The sequence below is a fragment of the Hypanus sabinus genome, chromosome 9 (genome assembly GCF_030144855.1).
Source record: "Hypanus sabinus isolate sHypSab1 chromosome 9, sHypSab1.hap1, whole genome shotgun sequence".
NCBI lineage: Eukaryota > Metazoa > Chordata > Chondrichthyes > Myliobatiformes > Dasyatidae > Hypanus > Hypanus sabinus.
This window is the reverse complement of record NC_082714.1, coordinates 18,660,360-18,681,708: the sequence shown is the minus strand read 5'-3', so window position 1 is coordinate 18,681,708 and position 21,349 is coordinate 18,660,360. Positions and strand designations below refer to the sequence as shown.

Here is a 21,349-nt window from a genome sequence, read left to right as displayed (position 1 = left end):
TCAAGAAGGTAAAGACCCTCACCAATAATGCCCTCTTTGCATTACTACCATCAAATAGTAGGCACAGCAGCCATTTAACTCAAATTTGATGATTTGGGTACAGCGTCTCCCTCTCCGCCATCAGATTTCTGAGGTCCATGAACACAAACACATCTGTAGCACTACTTCTATTTGAAACATAGTAATTTTTATATATTGCATTATATCTGCAAAACAACAAATTCCAATGTGTTAATGATAATAAACTTGATTCTGATCCTTTAGTAGGTTATCTACTATTGGAATTGTGGCAGCAAGCCTACACATAACAAGCTCACAAATAGCAAGAGCCAAGCAGTTGGTTTTTGATTATCTAATCTCAAAAATCCACAAATGCTGAAAATATGAAGCAAAACTATTCAGTGGCCAGATAGCCTCTATAGTGTGAGTAAAATGGGTTCATGTTTTAGGTTGACAATCCAGTTTTGATAATGCCCATCAATTCAGAATATTAACTTTTTTTCTCTCCAGATGCTGCCTGTCAGGCTGGATATTTTTACCAGTTTACATTTACATTAGTATTGTTCACTGAGGCAGATTAATAGTCCAAGAGTTAGAAGACAAGAAATTATTAAATTTTCTCTTTATTTATTATCTTATCTTTTAGTACTTTTCTTTTTTGGTTCTCGGTCCTCCAAAATATTCCGCATGGAATTTAAACTGGAGGTAATTCTTTTGGTTTGATTTATATCATCTGCAGTATTTTCATTTTTGCGCTGCAGTATTGCACGAAATGTAATTAAATAAAAATATTATTTAATTCAAATAAAGTTAACTTTTCTTTAAATTGGAGTTTCTCTTTTTTTTCTTTCGGAGGGGACGGCAGCGCTCCAGTGTCAGCACTCGCGACAGTGCGGCATCCCGAACAGTGAGGCCCCTCAGCCCATCGGTGTGAGGTTTGTCCAAAGAATACGGGAATCTTTTTTTGTGTGTGTAGGGAGAAGGAGTGAGGAAGGAGAATGGTTGGGATAAATATTACATGTATTTCGGTTGGCACGCTTACCCCCCCCCCCGCGGTTGCCGCGGTCTGCTGACGAGACGACGCTCTGCCTCACCACCGCGTTAATGCCCGCCCGCCCCTCCTCTCCTCAGCCAGCCGGTCCGCGCATGCGCGCTGCGGACGTGACATCTGCGTCGCACCGCCATTTTCTGCACGGTGCGAGCAACGGGCTGAGGAGAAGAAGAAGGAGGAGGCGGCGGCGGCAGTAGTAAGGCCTATCGAGCGGGTCGCAGCTTGAGAGACAGCGAGAGAGGAGGGTAGAGCGAGAGCAGGCGCCAGCCAGGCTATTGATCGCCACCTCAGCGCAAGCAACGAGCTGCTCGAACGCCCGCTCCCCCACCACCAAATCGGCGTCGACTAATTTTGTTTTGGAAGACGCCCGCCCGCACCTCCTCCGGTGTTGGCTTAATAAAAAGCCGCTAATTTTGATTCTCGGCTCCCTCCCTCCCCTCCCCTTCTTCCCCTCCCTCTTGTCCCCCCCCCCCCCACCCTCTCCTCTCGGGAGGCGCTGGCTCTCCCCCCACCTCTTTGGGTGCAGGCCGAGGCGAGTTCCCCCCTTTGCCGTGACGAGCGGGGAGGGGGGAAGCTTCGAGCGCGTAAACCCCGGGCGAGATTGGGCGAATCGCGAGCAAATACGTCCGGGTTTCCGTTCCTGTCACCAGGGAGCCGTCGCTCGCGTCCAACCCCGAGGTGAGGGGGCCCGAGGCGGAGGCCGGCGGCGACACCATGAACCACTGCACCAAGCCCGAGCAGAATGAGCAACACCTCAGCGAGCCCGAGGAGATGGAGATGGAAGGTAAGCAGCAGGCCCACCGCCTGGACTTAACCCGCAGCCCCCTCCTTACTCAGCACTGTTGCCCACACTCCACCCGCCAGCAACAAGAATATTCCTTCTCCCTACAACAAACACCCCGAGCTAACGCTAGGCCGCAGGCTGAGTGCGCGGGGTTTAGGTCCCCTCCCCCTCTTCCATTGGGCACCACGAGTGGGCCCCAGGCCTCCCTCCGGTTAACCCTTCCCTCTATCAGTCTGCCAGATCCCGAATTATTTATTGTATGATCCTTAAGTAGCAAGGTGTCTGTTTTCATTTAAACATGTGTTTTGAAGTGTAGCAAACAAGGCCTTTGGCTGCAGGGTTCCAGGGCTGATACGACTCAATGGCCTCCAGATCTCTGCAGCATTTGCTATCTCATGCTGGTTTGGCTTGTTTTATTTACCGTCAGTGTCTATTTTTCTTCGACTGTGACTTCTGAACAGAGGTTAATGACAGTATGTTAATGATTTTATTTTGAATTACTTTTGGAAATGAAATACTTAAGACAGCCAACATACAGGTTTATTTTCATTAAACCTTTGTATTAATCTTAACTTTTTAATCAATTCCATAATAAAGATGTAGTTTAATTTCTAAAAAATATTAACAGTGCAAGCAACATTGATTCGTACATCTTTCTAAATTGTTACTGGCCACAGTTCTTGAAACTACATTTTCTCCTCCCATAAGCACAACTTAAGAGTCAATCCTTAATATGCAGTTGTCCAGGCACTTGTTGATGTTTGGACTTTTCGCAGAGCTGTGTAATTATTTTGAGGACAAACTGAATGGCATAAAGTGTAAACAATGTCAATTATGTTGTTGTGTGATTAGAACTTGCTGCTTATCCAATGTTTTCACCAGTTGGATTGTTACAATGTACCCTCAGTCCATTTGCCCCGCTGTCTCATTGTGGGTAACAGTCCTACTATCATTTCTATTACTGTTTTTAAAAAAAAATGGCCGTTTTTCTTTTGCAATGTAGCTGTTAATAAGGCCACTCCATATAAGTTTTCAAATAAGGTGCTTGGAAAACATAATCCCTGGTTCAGTTATAGTTATTAATCTGTCATTTGCCACTCTTAACAAATCTTTGAAAATCCATCCACAATTTCTCCTAAAAGTAAAAATGTTATTTTGATGCATCTTAACATTGATACTAGGGTAAATTGTCAATGTTATATTGATGCATACTTTAGATGTCTTATGCTAAATTGGGAATGCGGTCATTAGTTTCGAGTTGGCTATTCTTCAGCATGTTCGAAAAGACACTTCACTAAATTGGATGTGAACAGACAAACTTTAAGGTCAATTTGTGTTTTGTAATCTGGATGACTAAATGGTAAAGCTATAATGGTGGTTCAGCTGGACAACTGATAGTAGCATCACTTAAAGCATCTTTTGCAATCTTTCAAAATTCTGAATATTTTAACATCAAATTAAGTTTAGTTGAAATATAGTTTTCTCTGAAAGTGAGGCTCCATAATCCTTAGGAATGTCGACCAGATATTCATGATCTCAGTTGAATGATAAACTATATGGTATTGGTATAATGGAATGAAATCTTTACCATATAGTGGGAAGGAAGATAAGAGTTTTGCTTAACTCTTAAAAGACAGTACTTAACTGTATAGAACTGCACATCACTTTGGAGTGTCATTTCAAAATGGGATTTAAAGCCGTGGCCACCTGTTTCAGACAAGAGTTGGACTACTGAGCCACAGAAACATTTGGCTTCCATGTTTTTGCTCATGTTGGCTGAACTGCAGAATAGATGATAATTATGGGGTTTTGGGGGAGGGGGAACATAGCACATTATCACTTTATTTGGGGAATATAATGTATTTTCAATGAAGTGTTCATACTATATTTTCCAGTTACATCTGGTTGAAAAGTAACTTTAATTTTAAAATAGGTAAATGTTAATCATCTAGTGCTAAAAGTTTATTCAAGTTCATTGTATTGTCATTCAACCATACCTCTGTAGCACCAAATGAAACAGTTCCGCTGGACCAAGGTGCACAATACAATTCATATAACTCACATGCATAAAGTAATACTACCATTAACAATTAGTATGCACTTATGACAAGTTTAAAAAGGAAGCATAACTTTACTGGGTTTCATATGTGATGAGAACTGGGTGGTGGTAGAGTTCAGTAGTCTTGCGGACTGGGGGAAAAAGCTGTTTCCTGTCCTGAAATAGCTTGTCCTAATGCTACAGTACCTCCTGACTGATGGTAGGGGGTTGAAGAGATTGTTGGACAGATGGGAGGTATTATTAGCAATGCTAAAGGCCTCACATATGCAGTGCTTTGGATAAGTATCTTCGGGTGGAAGAGAGACCTCCATGATCCTTTCTATAGTTCTCAGAGTCCTTTGTGGGGACTTGCGGTCAGATGCCTTGCAATTCCTGTACCAGATGGTGCTTCAGTAAAAATTGTTTAGATTGCGGGTAGGGAGCCCCATTCGCCTCTATCTCTAGGAAGTGGAAATGCTGATATGCTTTCTTGACCAAAGAGGTGGTGTTGAGGGACCAGGTGAGGTTCTCTGTTATGTGCACTCCCTGAAGTTGGTGCTCCTAGTTCCATGGGCTGGTGTGCAGTGAAGAGTGATCAGCCTACACCTTCCTAAAGTCCACAGTCACCTATTTGGTCTTGTCCATGTTGAGACTCAAGTTGTGCTCACACTATTCTGCCATCTCACTGTCGCTGATGAAGCCAACCTCTGTTGTGTCATCAGCGGGTTTGATAATTCGGTTTGAGCTGATCTAGCTGGGCAGTCATGCATCATCAGCATGAAGAGCAACGGGCTGAGCTCGCAGATCTGGTGCTCGGTGTGATGGAGCTAGAGATGTTTCTGCCAACTGGACTGACTAGCCTTTCTATCAAGTCCAAGATCCAGTTACAGAGAGACGTTGAGACCCAATGAGGACATTTTACCCACCACCTTCTAAGGGATGATGTAGAATCAAAGAGAACATGTTTGTTTTACAAAACTATGATTGTGTGAAATTAGTTCCAGTAGTAATTTATTCTTTCTTTTCTATCCTATTCTCTTTCAGATGCAGAAATTAGTTGAGCTAAAGTTGATGTTCCAAGTAACATTTTGTTTATATATTCTAAATGTATCTTCCTCAAGGCTCGAAATTAACAACTTAATGATTCTCAAATGACTGGGTTTTCCAATTGTAGCTGTTCTCAATGGCATTTATATGATGTGTAGGAAAAATTAAGCTGAAAGATCTAGTTCTCTGCAGGAGCAATTTGGTGTCGGGTGCACAGTGCATTCCCATCACTGGTCAGTAAAGTAGAAGCAAAAATTAATGTTTCCACATATGATCAATGATTTGTACTATTTATTATAAGAAAATATTTTAAATACAATATGGAAATGTGCAATTATAATCTCTGGTTACTTAATACATCTCAGAATTTTAAGATTATCAAGGATGTTGTGCTGTTCCAGTTCCCACTAATTATTCTTCATTCATCCACAAAGCATTGTAGCTTTATATATTCATTGAATATTGTTATTTTTTCTGGCTTTATTTAGTATTAATAAAATTTTTGTAGTACTGTGCATCAATATTGATGACCTCAATTACTTGTAGCTGTAGGCTCAAGTTCGAATGTTACTTGTATCATTCTTGCCTCCCTGTCCCTTTTATTCTCTTCTTTCCAGTCCTAATCAGGGGTCTAGTTTCAAGTTGTTGGAAATCCATTTTCCTCCATAGATGCTGTTTGACCTGCTGTGTTCCTCTGGAATTTTGTGTGTGCTGCTCTAGATTTCCAGCAATTTTGTTTTATTTTGGAGCTAAAATATTGTACTCAGCAAAAACAGGCAGGTTGTATGGTGTTGCTAGCCATTGACATGTTGGTTGTCTTTTGATTTCAACAATAACAATTGTGTTTGTGCAGCTCATCTGATGTGTTTGGAGGTGATTGTAGAGGCCAGTTCTTGGACAGTTGGGACAAAGGAGCTGTCCTGTTTCTGTAGGCACGGCAGTTGCTGTTGTCTTCTGTCAGGCGGTCTCCAGTCCGTGTCACCAGGTTCAGGTTCGATGTTCTGAGCAAGTTTAACCAAGGTGCAGCAACCAGTTCTGCCTTGTCCTCTGTGTTCCAGAGAACAAGCATGCTATAAGCAATGCTGGTTTTCACACAGTCTTTATACCCCATAAGAGTTCTATCATGGTTTCTGTTTGCCCATGATAACTGGCCATAGAGCAGGTGCTTGGGGAGTCTGGAGTCCTCCTTGCTTGTTCAGTCCAACAAGGTTGTGCTTTCAGGATTATGGCTTCAATACTGGTAGTCTGCCCTTTTGTGGACTTCCAAGTTTGTAATCCAGTCTTGCCAGCAGATGCCCATAATGGATCTCAGGCTGCATGTGCGGAAGTGCTCCAGCATTTTCAGTTAGCTACCTTTTGAATATGGTCCACATTTTGCAACCACACGAGGTTAATTAGGATAACAGCCTTGTACAAATTGATCTTGGTGGACATCTGGATATTGTGCTTGCAAAGGCGCACATGAACTCAGGCAGCCCAGGCTCTGACTAACCTTGCAAATCCTGATGTAGATTTTTTCCAAGTAACCATCACCAGAGGTGACACTGCCGAGATATTTAAATTCCTTTGCTCCCCTTAGTTTTGTGCTTTCAATGGTAATGGAAGGCCGGACAACAGTGGATCCAGGTGCAGCTTGAAATAAGGCCTCTGTTTTGTCCAGACTGGTGATGAGGCCAAACTGATGCATAGTTTCTGCAAACCTCTCAATAACCAATTAGACTTTGTGTGGGCAATTAGAGTGTTTTGAGGATGATTCCTTTAACTGTCTTTGACATTGATATAGAAACACGGAAGAGATGGATGTATAAGTGTGCAATTGGAATATCTGTGGGCTAGTTGAAGGAAATTTTTGTTTAATGCAATTTAAGCAGCTGATTGCCTTACTGTGACTCTAATGTTTTGTTATGCAGTGTCTTCATTGTAGGACCAATGAAGAAATAATTAATTTGGTGCATTTTCAGTACTGCACATTTTGTATACTCAAACCAAAATGCTTTCTAAAAGAGGGAGTGAAGAAGCTGTATATAATTGCTTCTTGGAGTGCTTAAAAGTCATGTTCTTGGCCCAACTGGTAATGTTTTTATGCCCAAAGCAGGTAATCAATAAAAATACAAAATACCATGGGAATTTTCTTTGAAGATGAGAGGTGATATTGAAAGCATTTATTAAAAATGTAAATTAGACTTTCATCAACGATTTGCCTTGCTAAGACTTGTGCTGTGTGCTCACAATATTAATGGAGCCATAGGTTTGTAAGTCTATCTAAAAATAGAGTATGAGCTAGCTTAGGGCTTGTTGCACCATTCACTAATGCCATCTTCGACTTTTATGCCACTTTCCCCACAACATTCCTGAATTTCCTTAATCCAGAAATCTTTGCTCGGTTTTGAGCAAATTCAGTGAAATCCTCCTTGCCATCTGGGATAGAGGAATTTTCTGAATGGATTGACTTTCTGAGACAACCTCTTGTTTTAATCATTTCAATTAAGAGAAACATCTTCACTGCTTCCATCCTGTCAAGCCACCTGAAATTCAGAAATTTCATACAAAATGAGAGGTGATTTCATCAAATGGAAGCAGTGGGGCTGTGTTCTACAATTTAATTGCTATCTCATCTTGACTGCTGTTGCTAAGATTATCTTCCTCAGTTTATTAGGTACTCCTTTAAAAGACCAGAGACTTATTATGCCAGAATACTAACTTGCATTATTGGAGGTGCAGACTTTTGGATTGCACAGTAAACATGTCTGTTTATTAATAAAAAGCCCATGACAAAAATACTATAGCAGATTATTTAGCAAACAGGAGGAAATCTGCAGATGCTGAAAATTCGAACAACACACATAAAATGCTGGTGGAACACAGCAAGCCAGGCAGCATCTATAGGGAGAAGCACTGTCGACATTTCGGGCAGAGACCCTTCGTCAGGACTGACTGAAAGGAGAGATACTAAGATTTGAAAGGAGTGGGGGGGGGGAAAGGAAAATGATAGGATGAAGCTAAGAGCTGGAAAGGTGATTGGCGAAAGTGATGCAGAGCTGGAGAAGGGAAAGGATCATGGAACGGGAGACCTCGGGAGAAAGAAAGGGGGGGGGGTTCCTGCACAAAAGGGAGATGGAGAATGGGCAGAGAGAAAAAAAACAACTAAATATGTCAGGGATGGGGTAAGAATGTAAGGAGAAGGGGCATTAACGGAAATTTGAGAAGTCAATGTTCATGCCATCAGGTTGGAGGCTACCCAGGCGGTATATAAGGTGTTGTTCCTCCAACCTGAGTTTGGATTCGTTTTGACAATAGAGTAGGCCATGGATAGACATATCAGAATGGGAATGGGACATGGAATTAAAATGTGTGGCCACTGGGAGATCCTGCTTTCTCTGGCAGACCGAGCGTAGGTGTTCAGCAAAATGGTCTCCCAGTCTGCGTTGGGTCTCGCCAATATATAAAAGGCCACACCTGGAGCACCGGACGCAGTATACCACCAGCCGACTCGCAGGTGAAGTGTTGCCTCACCTAGGACTGTCTGGGGCCCTGAATGGTGGTGAGGGAGGAAGTGTAAGGGCAGGTGTAGCACTTGTTCCGTTTACAAGCATAAGTGCCTTTAGGGAGATCGGTGGGAAGGGATGGGGGGACGAGTGGACAAGGGAGTCACGTAGGGAGTGATCCCTGCGGAAAGCAGAAAAGTGGGGGGGGAGGAGATGTGCTGGGTAGTGGGATCCTGTTGGAGGTGGCGGAAGTTATGGAGAATTATACGTTGGACCTGGAGGCTGGTGGGGTGGTAGGTGAGGACAAGGGAAACCCTATCCCGCTGGGGTGGCGGGCGGATGGGGTGAGGGCAGATGTGCGGGAAATGGGAGAGATGCATTTGAGAGCAGAGTTGAAGGTGGAAGGGAAGCCCCTTTGTTTAAAAAAGGAAGACATCTCCTTCGTCCTGGAATGAAAAGCCTCATCCTGAGAGCAGATGCGGCGGAGACAGAGGAATTGTATGAAGCGGATTTCTTCTCTCGAAAAGGGAGAAGCATTTTTGCAAGAGACAGGGTGGGAAGAGGAATAGTCCAGGTAAATGAGAATCTGTAGGCTTATAGTAGATATCAGTAGATAAGCCGTCTCCAGATTTGGAGACAGAAAGATAAAGAAAGGAGAGTGAGGTGACGGAAATGGACCAGGTAAATTTGAGGGCAGGGTGAAAGTTGAGGCGAAGTCAACGAGCTCAGCATGCGTGCAGGAGGCAGCGCCAATGCAGTCGTCGATGTAGCGAAGGAAAAGAGGGAGGCGGATACCAGTATAGACTTGGAACGTGGACTGTTCCACAAAGCCAACGAAAAGGCAGGCATAACTGGGACCCATACGGGTGCCCATGGCTACACCCTTGGTTTGGGGGAAGTGGGAGGAGCCAAAGGAGAAATTACTGAGAGTAAAGACTAATTCCTCTAGACGGAGGAGAGTGGTGGTAGAAGGGAATTGGTTAGGTCTGGAATCCAAAAAGAAGCGAAGAGCTTTGGGACCATCTCGGTTGGGGATGGAGGTATATAGGGACTGGACGTCCATGGTGAAAATAAGGCGGTGGGGTCTAGGGAACTTAAAATCATTGAAAAATTTCAAAGCGTGAGAAATGTCACGAACATAGGTGGGAAGATATTGAACGGGGGGGATAAGACAGTGTCAAGGTATGCAGAAATGAGTTCGGTGGGGCAGGAGCAAGCTGAGACAATAGGTCTACCTGGTCAGGCAGATTTATGGATCTTGGGTAGGAGGGTGAAACAGGAAGTGCAGGGTGTGGGAACTATGAGGTTGGTGGCAGTGGGTGAGAGATCCCCAGAGCTGATAAGGTTGGTGATGGTATAGGAGACAATGGCCTGGTGCTCCTTAGTGGGGTCATGATCATGAGGAAGTATCAGAGAGTTGTTGCTGTGCCTCGGCCAGATAGAGGGATTATTTAGCTGTTATGGAAGTACTTTTTCATGCAAATTGCCCTTGATTTCTAAATTATTCTGGTTATAGGAATATTGGTTCTTTGAGGTTATAAAAGGCAGATTTATTAAACATCTTAACAGATATATTCATGTTTTGCTGGGCCAGAAATATCTATAGTGGATTTTCATCAATTTCATTTCCATGCATACGTTGGGTATTTCAAATCTTCTGTGGGCAGCTATACAGTCGGCCCTCCTTATCCACGAGGTATTGGTTTTGGGACACGTCGCAAGTACCAAAAAACGCAGATGCTCAAGTCCCTTATTCAACCTGTCTTAACGGGACCTTAGGACCTGGCAACCGAGCTCTGAATCTGCAGTGTTTCCGTTCATGAAAATAATCACGTTTGAAAATAAAGTGGAAATAATAAAACGATTGGAAAGAGGTGAAACGCCATCAGTCACTGGAAAAGTGTTAGGCTACAGTCAGTCAATGTTAGGAACAATTCTAAAGGATAAAGTGAGAATAATGGAGCATGTGAAAGGCCCTGCCCCGATGAAAGCTACAATTATTACTAAGCAAGGCAGTAGTTTAATTATTGGGTTTTTGATCCTCCACATCAACCAGGCACAGAAGGAGAGCACACTGGGAAGTGGGTCTGTCACTGGATCGAACTCGGGAACTTACTGAGTCCGGCGCTGAAACATACGTTTTTAAATGTTTTATATGAATAGAAAGGTAAAATATATACTATATAGTAAGACAAAAGTTTGACTAACTGACGCTAAATAATACCAGATGTACCTGTTCTGACTTACACAGTCAGAGAATTTCAGATTTTTTAAAATCCCAATCCACGATAACCTATGCACATCCTCTCATATACTTTAAATCATCTCTAGATTACTTATAATATCTAATACAATGTAAATGGTATGTAAACTAGCTGTTATAATGCATTGTTTAGGGAATAATGACAAGAAGAAAAAGTCTGTACATGCTTGAACAACAAGTGCTGGAAGAGCACTTCCAGCTTTTCTCTATTTGAGGTTGGTTGAATTCTCACATGTGGAACTCGTGGATAAGGGGGGCTAACTGTATTTAAGTCATCTGAGTTGAAAAGCAGTTTGAAATTTTGTGATATTGTCTAATGGAACATAGTATCACATTTGTGTAGATTAGAGTAACTGAGCTGAAAGTGACAAATTTTGTTTTTTAAAGCTTTGCTGGCTTTAAATGTTTGACCAATGATACTGCTCACTTGTGAATATCCACTATTTTACTTTTTGTTCTATTCTTCTAATTATTACTAATGCTACTTTCTAACTCTTCTGAAGCTAGATTGTCTGGTTCTGAGTATATGATTCATCTAATTACCTTAACACTTGTGCATATTTCTACCACTTTGCATTTCATGTATCTGTAGTTTTTAAATAGTGCATATTTAAAGACTACAACATGCAGCAAGTTGAAGGTAATGTATCCAACTGGGTCCGATTAAGGTGGAAGCAATTTGAGAGGCACTAAAGCATGATCTTCGATGTCTTGGAATCTGCAGTAGTGCAAAATAACAGATATGGCTGGATTGTAATGGTTTTAAATGGAATTGATGCAGCAAGATCTCAGTTGTGGAACTGAAACAATGTGAATGTCACAGAAATAAGCACTTCAGAATATAATGGCCATGTTGCCTGGTACTACTAAGCTTTCAGTATGTTCTCTTGTGACAGGGAATGAAACAGACCTGAGGTGTTCGGGGAGAGAAAGAGCAAAACAAAAGTAGAGTGACTATAATGGCATTTGAAAGTAGATTAATTTTGGCTATGGGATTGGCATTGGCTTACTGAAACCAACCATTTGATGGTACTTTAAGGCAATTCCTGACTGGTCCATACTTGGATTGGGTAGTAGAACTCAGAATAAAGTGCAGAGAGTATTAGTGGATTTGTTGCAAATAAAAAGACAGCTTGGTCCTACTCTTGAGAGCTTGTAATTATTTTAATACTTGACCAGAGCATTTTTTTGGATCTTAATGTTATAGGACATCCTGTATCAAATGTATAGTAAATGTTACTGCGATTTTACAACATGATCACTAATTACAAAACCCGTTTTATCTGTTTTATGAAAATACGACTTGTGAATTGAACTGCTAGTATAAGGCAGAATAACTGTTTCATTTTAACTATAGATGCTAGTTTTAACTATCATTTGCCAATCATATATGAATTGTATTATTCATATTTCTGATTGCAGAATGGATTTGCATTGTTAAGGCTCTTTTTTCAAAAAATTAAGTCTCAAACTGATATAGCTATCTTTTTCTTGGACTTGATTAACAGTGCATGATGGTATAAATTGTAGAACTTTAGCTCCGCAAGAGCAGTTTGAAGTGTCAGTAAGATGGCTACCATAGATGTTTCTACAGTTGTTGCAGTTTGTTTCAGTTACAGAGATTGTTTGTTTATTGGATTGTGATGGGGAGGATAGTTTCCAAGTTAATGCTACAGGTTTTCAAAAAAAATTGTCAAATAAAAATTTGTCATGACTTTTAACTATAGGAGAAATTGGTGTGGATTCCTCATTCCTTCATATTAGTGTTTCTGGTCACTTGATTTTCACAGGACAATTCTGAAATTTCTTATCTTGGATGGTGAACACTTGTGTCCTTTTTATAGTCTCTGTATGATCACTTAGTAAGCCACACTTAATGTGGGTTTTGTGAAGGCTCAACTTTCTGCATTATGTCATATCCAAATGTTTTGCTGTAGAGAAATATTCTTAAATTACTAGTGGTGCAAATTCTATTGAGCTTAGTTTGTATAATGCTAATTGTCATAATGTCTTGAATCCTCATCTGTGTATTTTGCATCAAGTTGTTGATATGGGATATATGTATTAGTATGCTGGTCTTAAATCCGCATAAATAGGTAGGTAGGTAACCAGTCTGAATATAATGTTGCATCAGGTATCATCCATGGTAGCTTAGAGGTTAGTGCAACACTATTACAGCTCAGTGGGAGTTCAATTTCAGCGTCCTCTGTAAGCATGTTGTACATTCTTCCTTGTGTGGGTTTCCCCCAGGTGCTCTGGTTTCTTTCCACAATCCAAAGATGTACCGGTTAGTAGGTTAAGTGATCATTGTAAATTGTCCCAAGATTAGGCTAGGATTAAATCGATGGGTTGCTGGGTGGTGTGACTCAGAAGGCCCTGTTTCACTGTATCTCTAAATAAAATAAAACTGCATTCTGGCAAGCACAGGCTCTTTTTGAGCCTTTCTGAAGGAACTACTTTATAATGTGGTCATTTGTTGGGATTTACATTAACTATGGTGGAAATGGTTTTGTAAATCTTGTTGGAAGTGTTTTTGTTCTGTGTACTTTGGTTACTCGGTATATGTAAATGAGACATGAAATATTACTGAGGAATCTTGTTTAGGTCCATAAGAAATGGATTCCAAGATGATAATTTTGAGTACCAATCTGGCAATAATTGAATTGTTGGAAGTTGTCTTTCAAGCTAAAAAGTGGTATTGTCACGATTGAAACCATTCTTTTTGGGTCTCTCCTCTTGCAATATGCATTGTCATAATTGGAAACACATTCCCTTTGCAGATTGTGAAAACCTGAGCATAATCTTTGTTTCACTTGGCTTGATTCTCATAGCTACTGTAAAAAAAAATCTTCTGCAAGCCTCTTTGTACACATTTCCTTTTATTATGGCTGTCAAATTATGTAATTATTTGTAAAATTAATAATTATTAAGTCTTCTGAGTTAGATGAGTTGAACCAGCTGGTATGTTAGAAATGCCATCAAATGCCAGATGAGCATGTGGCTTTTTCTTTTACATGGCATGATTCAGATTCAGTAGAATACTCATAGCACTTCATGTCCAAGAACAATGCCATCAAGAATCGCGGAAGACTCATCGGATCACAGATTTTTCTTTCCCTCCTCCCATTGTGAATAAACTAAATATTTACATTTTCAGTTGTCTGGATAACTTTATGTTGTAGCCATAGTGGTGTGAGAGTAAATTTGCAGAATATCATCTTGGGAGACTAGTCAAGCAGTGAAAACTATTTCCAATTGACTGCTTGCCCTTGATGTTGTGCCAATTGTTTTAATGCATTTTACAATATTAAACGTTAGGTTGGTAATGGTTCTGTGCTTATAGATGTTGTTATCCTGCAAGTTATTTTTTTAAATTATAGAATTTAATGATGTTTGAATATATCAAATACTGAAGGCGGTTAGGCTGTTTTATGACAACATTGTTTTGAAATGAGAGGTTTCTGTGAAGGTAATAACTTCCAGTTTAAAAGTGGGGATGCTTTAAGAAAAACTTTGTCAACTGTTTAATAACTAAGCATGCTCATTTTTGATGTCTTCAACTGTTCCTGGTTGGTGAAGTGCAGAAGAACTGTTCTCAATGTAGACAGTTTAGAATGTGAATTATAGAATGTAGGATAAATTTGTTTCACAATAATGAACTTGAAATTTCACACCGCTGTGTGAGGCTCTTAGAGAACAGCAGGGGCCAACAAAATGAAAAGTGAGTGTAGGTAATAAAATATAGAACAGTACTTTGAGGTTGATGTTTCAATATGTTTATTTTCCATCTGTATTGTTACAGTAGTAGAGTCAAAAGTAATGAATAATAGACTTGTTTTGGCCTATGTGTTTTGCACTGGTTTCCCAAGATAGTTACTGTGTTAAAGAATAGACAATGAACTTACATTTATGATGTCAGTACATTATTTCAGAGTACAGAGTATGATTTAATTGAGAAGTAAGACAAATTGAACAGTTTAAGATAAATGTCTTCCTACAAAATGTAATGAAGCAAGGAGGAGTTAAAATTTTCTCAGTTAAAATAAACTTCCATTTTCAGTAAGTACAGGGACTAATGGCTTTAGAGACATCTGTTGTCTGACAAAAAGGTTGTAGTTTTTAAAATTAATTTGGTCAGTTGAGATATTGGATTGGGACATTGTAAGTCTTACTGTGCAGCAAACCAATTTCTAATTTAACTTCCTTCAGGTTACCATGGAGTCAGATAGACAGGCAAAATTGGGACCTTTCAGCCATGTCCATTGTAACGATCTACCCCAATCCTAGTTACCCACATTTGGATCCTTTGATTAGGTTTTTTGTTTTGGTGATTCAAGTATTTGTCTAGATATTTCTTAAATGTCGTTAGCAAATGTATTCAAATGTGTATTGAAATATCAAATCATACCCATGCAAGATGCTACTTTCGGCTGAGTAGGATGCTATAATTTTCTCAAACTTCTGGTTAATTTCTTCTGTTAAATTTGTTTGTATTTGGTTACCAATACCTTTTACCTTAGCTGTTTGCCAGATGTTCATGACCTGTGTCCTTTCCTTAGATGGTAACCATTTGACGACATCACTTGATTTTGAATTTTACTCAATGTTGTAGACCTTAGCTACCGGAACCGGTTTTCATAGTGTGTTTTCCATCGTCACAGAGTTTGTGCAACGTTTGACCAAAGTATTTGTGGACATCTTTACTGCTGGAAACCCATCCTGTTGTCAAAAATTGAAATTTGATTTGTTTCGGTGTCAGTCCTAGAATTGAGCACTCTAGAAGAAAAATGCTTTCATCTATGAGTCGGTGCTCGAGGAGCAGGTCATAAAATTTCTTAGCATCTGTGCTCTGGAACCTGTCATTAGATAATTGGGATCTTGAGCTTGGTTTGCAGTTGTAATAGCATATGTACTTAATACATGGTGAACCTATATTTTGTGGCTCTTAGAAGTGCATAATATAAAAATTATAACAGTGCCCTTGTTTTTAAATCTTTAAATGAAAGACTAAATCATAGAAACCTATTAAGGAGCTTCAAATCAAATCTTCTTGCGTTTCACCAGATGAAGATATTTTTCCATTACTTTAATCTTTTTGCTATAATGTCTTCCACTACTTAGACAAGTGTTGGTTAGCTTCTAGTCTTGGTTTTTGTTAAACCAAGGAGCAGAGCCAATTGGATGACTAGCATGACAGTAGAAGAAAAAATTACTTCCAATCCTAAACTGAATTCATTTTCATGAGTAGAGAAATCAGTTTTTCACCAATTTTGGAGTGTAAAATTAATCATAGTTTCATCAGTATAACTGAATAAACTAAATGTAGAAATTTTAGAGACCAGAGTAAGAGTTAAAGTTAAGGACAAGTGAAATTACTGACATTTATGATACAGAATATAAGAACGCAAACATAATTTTCCAACTATATAAACCATTGGTTAAGTTACACTATAAGCACTGCAATTTTGGTTGCCACACTTACTGGACGGGTAGTGCCCTCAGGTTTGCAGAGGTAATTGACCAGCTTGACTGGATTGCAATATCTTAGTTACAAGGAAGAATTAATAATTTCGTTTTTTCTGAAACCAAGAGTGTAGAGATACAAAATTGTGTGATGGGTAGATAGTAAGAATTAATTTTTCATGATTGTGTCTAAAACAAGAGGACATATGGGTAAGGTTGGAGCTTAAGGTTATCTTTAGGGCATGATATTTAAACAAACAAGCTTGGTAAACTGAATCTCTGCTGTAGTTCAAAGTCTGACTGAACATTTTGTGATGGACCTACTTGGAAGAATTTTGAGATAGCTTTCAAATCAAGTAGGGCATTTTAAGCCAGATACGTAGAGTATTTTCAATTCTTCACTACAGATTGTTGCTTTCTTACAGGTTGTAAACATAATGGTTTTGGGCAATTTGCTCTTCAGACCTTTCACCTTGCAATTCTTTTATCATGCAAATTGTGAAGGGCTTTGAAAAGTGGCTTTGATTACTTTTTATAATGTTGCCATGTAAATGAAGTGTAGTGTTACACTACATGGTGAAACAATTCTTTTGGTGAGGATGTTATGCTGGCAGGAGAATATTAAATCTGTAATGATAAATGCTACAATATATTGAGAGGTATTGAATACAGGCATGTGTAGTTTTTTCCCATTTATATTGGACGTTAGTGAGATGACATCTGTACTATATATTAGTCACAAATATGGAAGGATGTTAGTACATTGGAAGGTGTTGATATTGTATGTTGAGTTGCAGCTTTATTTTGTACTAGATAATAGCTGGAATGTATTGCACGCCTTATAAGGAAGGGTTGCACAGTCTAGCGTTGTGTCTGTCTGAGTTGTTTGAAACGCATGTTCCTGAAGAATGTAGGCAAGGTGAATGTAGCTTTGATGTTTTCCACTGTAGTACAAACTGGCAGTGAAGTCACTGTTTTTTAAAAAGTGGTGTCCCATTAATTTGGATGTGAGTCTTTACAATAGTTTTCAGGGTAATGGAGAGTCTTTTTCTATCTACCTCAGGAATATTCAGATACTTGAAGCAAAGGGATTTAAAGCCTAGAGAAATGTGATGTGGAAGTTGGTCGTTCAGCCACAATGGTAAATGGAAGAGGAGGTTGAAAGGACTTCAGTAGTCTTCTCACTGTATTTTAAATGCATTAATAGGTTTATATTTGCATTTAGGTTGTGAACATCACTGCTAAGGCCAATAATGGTGTGTGTCCTGAATAACACTTAAAGAGAATGGATACACTTATGCACTGCAGTCCTTGCCAATGTTATGAATTTAGGGGCTATAACGATAGAACAATATTTTTACAAGCCAGCATCTTGTGTGACCTGGAATGGAAATTGTAGGTGGTGCGCTCTGGGGTTTACTGTGTGCTTGCTTCTGTTTCCATACAGTGGAGGTGAGAATTTTGTATGGCTGTTTGGGTTTTGGATATATATTTTATATGTTTACACAAAGGCCAGATTGTCTCTGTGATGCTTTGCTCTGAAATCACAATCAAGAAGAGAAAGAAGCTGTTCCTGAATTTTTGTGTGTGCCTTCAGGCTCCTATACCTCCTTCCTGATGGTAGCAATGACAAGAGGGCATGTCCTGGGTAATGATGGATACTGCCTTTTTTTTGAGGCTTCAGTCCTTGAAGATATCCTGGATATTAGAGGATGATGGAGCTGACTAATGGCTGATTTATACTGGTGCGTACGGGCTGCACCGTAGCCCAGATTTTCACTTCTGTGTCACACTGTGCTGTAACGAGCATGCGTTGGGGTGCGCCAAAACACTAGTTGGCGGTGGGGTTTCTATGCCACTGTGTTGAGTTTCTTCATGAGAGACATAGACGAGGAAATGCATTTCAAACATTTTTGCATGTTGCCAGGTAGTTTTGACAATTTGGTTCATCTATTTCTTATCTGTGTACGCACAGCCTACAAACATGGCGGAGAAGCAACCGGAAATACGTAGGAGGAAATGCGATGCTACCAAGCAGACCGATCACAGTTGTTGCGGTCTGCGTCTCCGCGACGTGTGAGTAACTTTTCTGGAGAGGTGCACGTCACCCTATGGCGCAGGGTACACGATACCTTTGGAGTAGATGCGACACACAAGTATAAATCAGCCTTAGTTGACAACTCTGCAACTTATTTTGAGTGTGCACAGTAGTTCCCCACCCCCCCCCACTCCCCACCTTTCCCCATATCAGCCAGATAGAATGCTCTCCACAGTACATAGTGAAAGAGAAGTACTGCACAGAAACAGGCTCTTTGGCCCATTTAGTCCACGACGAAGCCTTTTAAACTGCCTGCTCCCATTGACCTGCACCAGGATCATAGCCCTCCGTATCCCTACTATCCAAGCTTCTCTAAAATATTGAAATCAGGCTCACATACACCACTTATGCTGGCAGCTCATTCCACACTCGTGGTCCTCTGAGTGAAGAGGATTGACCTCATGTTTCCCATAAACTTCTCACCTTTCACTTTAACCTATGACCTCTGGCTGTAGTCCCACACAACCTCAGTGGAAAAAGCCTGTTTGCATGTACCCTATCCATACACCTCATAATTTATTATATCTCTATCAAATCCCCTTGCAATCTTGTATGTTCTAAAGGATATAGTTCAAACCTACTCAATCTTTCCTTGGGTCCTCCAGACCCAGCAACATCTTTGTAAATTTTCTCCGTACTCTTTCAACCTTATTTCCATCTTTCCTGTAGATACAGTAGGTGACCAATACTGCACACAATACTCCAAATTGGGCCTCACCAGTATCTTGTGCAACTTCAACATATCATCCCATCTTCCGTACTCAGTATTCTACTTGTGATGTAATTTTCAATGAATTATGTGCCCTACCATAAGACCTACTCTAGTTGGTCCTAACCTCGCACTGGTCTGCATTTAATTCCATCTGCCATTTTTCAGTCCATTTGTACAGCTGATGCAGATCCCTCTGCAACCCATGAAAACCTTCCTCACTGTCCACTACGTCCCCGATTGTGGTGTCATCTGCAGATTTGCTGATCCAGTTAACCACATCATCCAGATCGTTGATATAGACAACACACAACAAAGGATTCGGCACCGATCCCTGCTGCACACCACTAGTCACAGGTCTCCAGTCAGAGAGGCAGCCCTCTACTCCCTCCCTCTCCCCCATCCCACTTTCACTCTGTCTCCTCCTCTAGCTGCCTATCACCTCTCTCATGATTCTGCCTCCTTCTACTACTCAGTGCTTTCCCCTTAGATTACTTCTTCACCTCTCCTGCCTATCCCCTCCCTGCTTCCTCTCCCCCACCCCTTGATCTTTCCTCTGATTGGTTTTCCACCCTCCCCCCACCTTCTTTATGGGGCCCCTGTCCCCTCCTTCAGTCCTGATGAAGGGTCTCAGCCCGAAACGTCACTGCTTATTTCAACAGATGCTGCCCAACCTGCTGAGTTCATCCAGCTTGTTTGTACATGTTGATTTGACCACAGCATCTGCAGTGTATTTTGTGTCCTCTACTACCACTGGCTTCTCCCATAAAACCAGTGTTTATAATTCAATTTACTACCTCATCTCCCATGTGGAACCTTGTCAGATGCCTTACTAAAGTCCATGTAGACAATATCTACCTTGCCTTCATCCAATTTCCTGGTAATGTCCTCAAAACTATAAGATTGGTTAGATGTGACCTACCAAGCACGAAACCATGCTGCTGAATCTAGAGAAATTTCCAAGTGTTTTTGGTGACTTACCAAATCTCCCCAAATTCCTAATGAATTATAGCCACCATCATGCTGCCTTCGTAGTTGCATTGAAATGTTGGGTCCAGGTTAGGTCCTCAGAGATTGACACCCTGATTGAGGACTTGCGTGTGTTCTCTTTTTTTTAAACCCTTCCTGAAGTCCACAATTGGTTCTTTGATCTCACTGATATTGAGTGTGAAGTTGTTACTGTGACACCAACTAGCTGATATATCTCGCTCCTGTATGCTCTCGTCACCATCTGAAATTCTGCCAACAATGGTTGTATAGTCGACGAATTTTTGGGTGGTGCCTAGTCACACAGTAGAGGGAGTAGAGCAGTGAGCTAAGCACATATTCTTGATGTGTGTGAGTATTGATTCTGTACAAAGTGAAAATGTTATTTCCAATCCACACGTTGTGGTCTCTTGGTTAGGAAGTCAAGGTTGCTGTCAAGGTGCTGTGTAGCAGCACTCATTTGAATCAGAACCAGGTTTATTATCACTATTATATGACGTAAAATTCATTACTTTGCAGCAGCACAGTGCTGAGACAAAGTTACTATAAATTTCAAAATAGTGCAAGAAAAGGAATAATAAGTCGTGTTCTTGGACTGTCCAGAAATCTGGCATGAAGCTGTACCTAAATCATTGAGTACATCTTAAGGCTCCTATGCCACCACCTTGATGGTAGGACAATAAGGCATGTCTTGGATGGTGAAGGTCCTTAATGAAGGATGTTATTTTAAGGCACCATCTCTGGAAGATGTTCTCAGTGATGGGGAGGGTTGTGCTTGATAGAGCTGGCTTAGTCTACAACTCTCAACAGCCTCCTGTACATTGGAAATTTGCAAGATTCTTTTGTTGACATACCCTCCTTAAACTGCTAATGAAATACAACAGATGACTTGCCTTCTTTGTGATTGCTTTGATGTGTAGAGCCTAGTACAGATTTCTCTTTCCCCACCTCCTTCAAGATATTTATTAATATTTATTAATTATTGTACTACCCTGCACTGTTTTGTGCACTTTATGTAGTCCCATGCAGGTCTGTAGTCTAGTGTAGTTTTGTGTTGTTTCATGTAGCACCAGGGTCCTGGAGGAAAGTTGTTTTCATTTTTGCGGTGTACTGTACCAGCAGTTTATGGTCAAAATGACAATAAACTTGGCTTGATACTGACATCTAAGAATTTGAATCTGCTCACCCTTTTTACTGCTGAGCCCTCACTGGTGTGTGTTTTTCTGATTCCTTCCTAATGTTCACAATCAATTTCTTGATCTTGCCAATGTTTAGTAGGAGGAGGTGGTTGTTGCAACACCACTCAGCCCAATCTGTTTCACTCCTGAATGGCCTGTGCCCTCTGAGTGAGCTCTTAACAACAGCAAAATTTGCAAATTTATAAATGATGTTAGAGGTGTGTCTGTGATTGTCAGTGGGCAAGT

The 21,349-nt window shown here is 40.6% G+C and overlaps 1 protein-coding gene across 7 annotated transcripts in view; it reads left to right on the top strand.

Moving 5' to 3' along the window:
• Nucleotides 1–1,141: 1,141 nt before the first annotated feature.
• Nucleotides 1,142–21,349, top strand: part of usp7 (ubiquitin specific peptidase 7 (herpes virus-associated)) — a 74,090-nt gene continuing 53,882 nt past the window's right edge. For 4 of the 7 annotated variants that reach the window (XM_059979175.1, XM_059979172.1, XM_059979170.1 and 1 more), the window contains exon 1: nucleotides 1,157–1,835. In XM_059979175.1, coding sequence (XP_059835158.1) covers nucleotides 1,766–1,835 — 70 coding nt within the window. In that variant the 5' untranslated portion in view covers nucleotides 1,157–1,765. Of the gene's footprint in view, nucleotides 1,836–18,106; nucleotides 18,208–21,349 lie in introns of all 7 variants that reach the window. The other 3 variants (XM_059979169.1, XM_059979173.1, XM_059979174.1) reach the window with 3 other exon arrangements.